The 4,045-nt window shown below is 43.8% G+C and overlaps 1 protein-coding gene across 1 annotated transcript in view; it reads left to right on the forward strand.

Moving 5' to 3' along the window:
* LOC147819008 (neuronal PAS domain-containing protein 3-like) overlaps nucleotides 1-2,290 on the forward strand; it is a gene marked incomplete at both ends in the record, with an annotated part of 42,542 nt that extends 40,252 nt beyond the window's left edge. The window contains one exon of the mRNA XM_087174565.1: nucleotides 2,046-2,290. Coding sequence (XP_087030691.1) covers nucleotides 2,046-2,290 — 245 coding nt within the window. The remainder of the gene's footprint in view (nucleotides 1-2,045) is intronic.
* Between the last annotated feature and the right edge of the window lie 1,755 nt (nucleotides 2,291-4,045).

Raw genomic sequence — 4,045 nt, forward strand, 5'->3', positions numbered from 1 at the left:
CCTCCTCCCCTCCTCTCCATTTACTGTTTGTTCTTGCTGATAAATAAATGACAAACAGTATGAAAATGATATTCTTCGCCAGATGACAGCCATTTTTCATCCCTAGCCCTAAACAACTCCCCCCCTCCTCCTTCTCTACAGTGTTGGTCTGCTATCCCTCCATCTCCTCGCTCTCCTTCCCTTTACCTCCCCCTCTCCCCCTCTTTATCCCTCTAACACTTTTTTCCTCTCGCATTTTTGTGCTCCGGCAAAATTAATCACCTGTCTGTGTGTGTGTGTGTGTGTGTGTGTGTGCGTGTGCGTGTGCGTGTGCGTGCGTGTGTGTGTGCGTGTGCGTGCGCGTGCGTGCGTGTGTGTGTGCATATGCGTGTGTGTGTGGCCGGCAGGAAGCCCACAGAGGTTTTTAGCAGCTGATTTATTGCTGAGTTAATTCATAACGGCGTCCGATGATGATGAGAGGCTGCGGAAAAGTATGGTCGTCACTGTTGTTGTTGAAGGGTGAGAGAGAGAGAGAGAGAGAGAGAGAGAGAGAGAGAGAGGATAAACAGCAGCTCTTTGGGATGAAGTAATGGAGTAGGGAGTGATGGAGAGGACGAAGGAAAGACTAAGTGTAGTGGTTTGGAGTGAAGGGAAGGAGAGACTGATGTGAGATAATAGAGTGGAGTGAGGGAGGAGGAGTGAGGGAGGAGGAGTGAGGGAGGAGGAGTGAGGGAGGAGGATGAGGAGAGGAGGTGAAGGGTTCTGTCATGTAGAGGAGGAGGAAGGTCAGTAACTGGACGTCTTCCTCAAAACGTACAAATCTTCATATTTACAAATCACCTTCTTCTGTTTATTTTGTTTTTTCTGCAGCAATGTTTTATTTCAAGTTTTTTGTGAGCTTTTATTCTGAAAAGTTGTGAAAGGAAGTTCCAAAGGTTCTGTTGTTTGACAAACGTCTGACGGAGCGACACAAGATGTGTGACATGAAGAAAATAATCAGTCAGTCAGAGGTTTAACATGTGACTGTGGCTGGAGCAGCAGAAGGAGAGGAATCACTACTTCCTGTCAGGACTTTCAGAATAAAATCAGAGCGGAAACAGAAAGCAGATGATGAGCAAGATGGTGGATTGAGATTATGCATATGTGAACAGTAACAAAGTCAGTTCCAGTTGTGTTTTATCAGTATCTTTCTGATTAGTAGAGAAACGTCGCCTGTCGACTCCTGATTCAAAGGATGAAATAGAAGAAACCTCAGGACGAGCGACAGAGCGACAGAGCAGGGATCCCTCCCTCCAATTGGAACAGATAATATGAGTAATCATTAAATGACAGGGTCCATTCGTCAGCTGTTCAGGAGCTTTCAGTGAGGTCTTGGTCTTCAGCAGATGGAGCAGTAGATGTTCAGCTGCTGACGGTCTGTTTGTCCGCGTTTGAAACTTCATCCTTAATTAAAATAAACTTAAATAAAACTGTGAGTTTGGATTCATTCATAAAAACCTTCAACTGAATGAACTGTAAGTTTCACTTCACCAGCGCAGGTGTATTTGTAATGGAGGAAGTGCGAGTTCCTGTGACGCAGTAATCCAGTTTAGCAGAAGCTTGTTCTGGGTAATTGATCCATTTTCTTATCAGATTGCATTGAACAGCTAATTTAGCTATCATGCTAACAAACGCTAGGGAAGCAGTCATGGTGTCGGTGGAGGAGGTTTCTGTGGCCGTTCTTTGTGAGGATCGTCTGCCGTGATTCCTAAACGTTACTTTATAATGCAGCATGTGTTTAATTATTCCCGTTAAAGATTATTCATACAGATATATTTTATATTTATATATGTGTTTTACATCTTGTTTTCTCTTGGACTTATTTCAACATCTTGACAAAAGTCGTCGTTCAGTTTTCAGCTGTAGATATTTAGTGACTGGAGCTGCTGATGATTGTTTTTCTTTGGTTTGTCCTCCGCTCCTCTGACGCATGACGTTTAGTCTTGACTTCTGTCAGTCACATTCTGCACCTCACGTCTTCCATAATCAGATTTCTGACCTTGCTGTCGTCCTCTGCTCTCTCCCAGGCTGCAGGCTCTGAGGAAAGAGAAGTCACGTGACGCGGCGCGATCGCGGCGGGGAAAAGAGAACTTTGAGTTTTACGAACTGGCCAAGATGCTGCCGCTGCCGGGCGCCATCACCAGCCAGCTGGACAAGGCCTCCATCATCCGGCTCACCATCAGCTACCTGAAGATGAGGGACTTCGCCAACCAGGGAGACCCGCCGTGGAACCTGCGCATCGAGGGACCGCCGCCCAACACCTCCGTCAAAGGTAGGATGGACGCAGGCGGGGCTAAAAGACGGGATGGGATGTTACAGCACCTGTTTGTGGTTGTGTGTCGTCCCAGAACTCTTTAAGACAAATGTTTCTACTTCTGAACAGGAAAGGTTCAAATCTGAAGTTTTCCTTCAGAGCGAAACAAGTAAAGTCCGACAGGAAACCTCCTTTTTCTTTCTCTCCCTTTACACTGGGTAAAAACTGCAACTCTTCCTTTCATCTTCCTTTATTTAAAGTGATGACGTCACATTCAGGTGAACCCTTCGTTTACCGCGCACGCTTTCCCTGAATGTTGCAGCAAAGACTGTCGTAGTGTGACGTAGATTCACTTGAATCTCAGGTAAATTCAGTGTCACTGCTGAAGTGTAGCTGTTGTTTCTCACCTTGAAGTCCAGGTGTGTGGTTCCGTCTTCCTCTGGTCTCATGGAGATTTACAGTGGAATCATTTAAACACGTGTGGACGAATTGTTGCTTCAGTTTACAGACACTTTTTTAGCTGATGATATTAAGTTGATTTTTGCATTTGAAATTTAAATGTCAATTTTTATCAGAATTTAATAGTAAATGAAATTGTAATTTCATTTCTGCATCAAAAAAATTGCAAATTAAAATCTTCAGTATTTAATTTTCTATTGTGACACATCACTCAGTTTATTCTGCCATTATCTATAAATCATAATTATATTAGTTAGTTAGTTAGTTAATTCCTTTTCACAGTTGTGTACAGAAACACTGACACATCACAAAGTGTCTTTGTCATCCTGTCTTCAGAACAGAGACGGCTCCGTATAATAACTCAAACTTTAAATAATGATTTCTAAAAGTTGCAGAGTAAGTCTAGTGGGGACACAGCGACTCTGAGAACACATGATTATTGAAGATGACGGATCTCTTCATTTACATTTATTTTATTCTCAGTCCCGCGCTGACTCTCTGTGAAGTAATCCACTGTTCATCTTCCTCATAGATTGATCCTGTACGTTCTCACAGAGAGTTTCATTCTAATGAATGTGAACATACAAACACAGGCGGCTCTGCAGTGACTGCCTGGCCCTTTAAACTGCTATCAAACAACACACACACACACACACACACACATGTACAGGCAGCTAGCTTCTGCGCTAAGTGATTTTCTGTGAAGGGAACATTAAGCTTTGATGAATTTCTGCCTGGAGTACCAGAGTATACACGGCACTTGTGAATCTAAGTGGAATTTGCCTTTGAAATGGGCCCTTTGTGCGACGCACTTAGAGCAGAAGAGGAGCGCTCGCTTTTAAAAGGGACGTTTGGGCTTGTAGGAATGACCCAAAGATGAAAGTAAATTGCTTGAAATTTCTGCTGGTGTGTTTCTGTGTGTGTGTGTGTGTGTGTGTGTGTGTGTGTGTGTGTGTGTGTGTGTGTGTGTGAGAGAACTACAGCCAGGATATTTACCTGTGTGCAGAGCAAGACTGTCGTTCAGTTTGTGGTAACGTGTGAATGAAAGTAAATGTTTGGGTACTTGTGAAGGTGCAACAGTGTGTGTGTGTGTGTGTGTGTGTGCATGTATGGGTATTTCTACACATGTCTCTGAATATGTGTGTGTGTGTGTGTGTGTGTGTGTCTGCACATACCCTCGCCACACAACAGCAGATGGCATCATTGTCGTCAGCTCTTTGAAGAGGCACATGCATTTTAATGAACTAAACAGAAATGTACACACTGAATCTGTGTGTGTGTGTGTGTGTGTGTGTGTGTGTGTGTGTGTGTGTG

The sequence above is a fragment of the Seriola lalandi genome, unplaced genomic scaffold, assembly GCF_002814215.2.
Source record: "Seriola lalandi dorsalis isolate HSWRI2012SDOR001 ecotype SW California unplaced genomic scaffold, Sedor1 jcf7180002054363, whole genome shotgun sequence".
Lineage (NCBI taxonomy): Eukaryota > Metazoa > Chordata > Actinopteri > Carangiformes > Carangidae > Seriola > Seriola lalandi.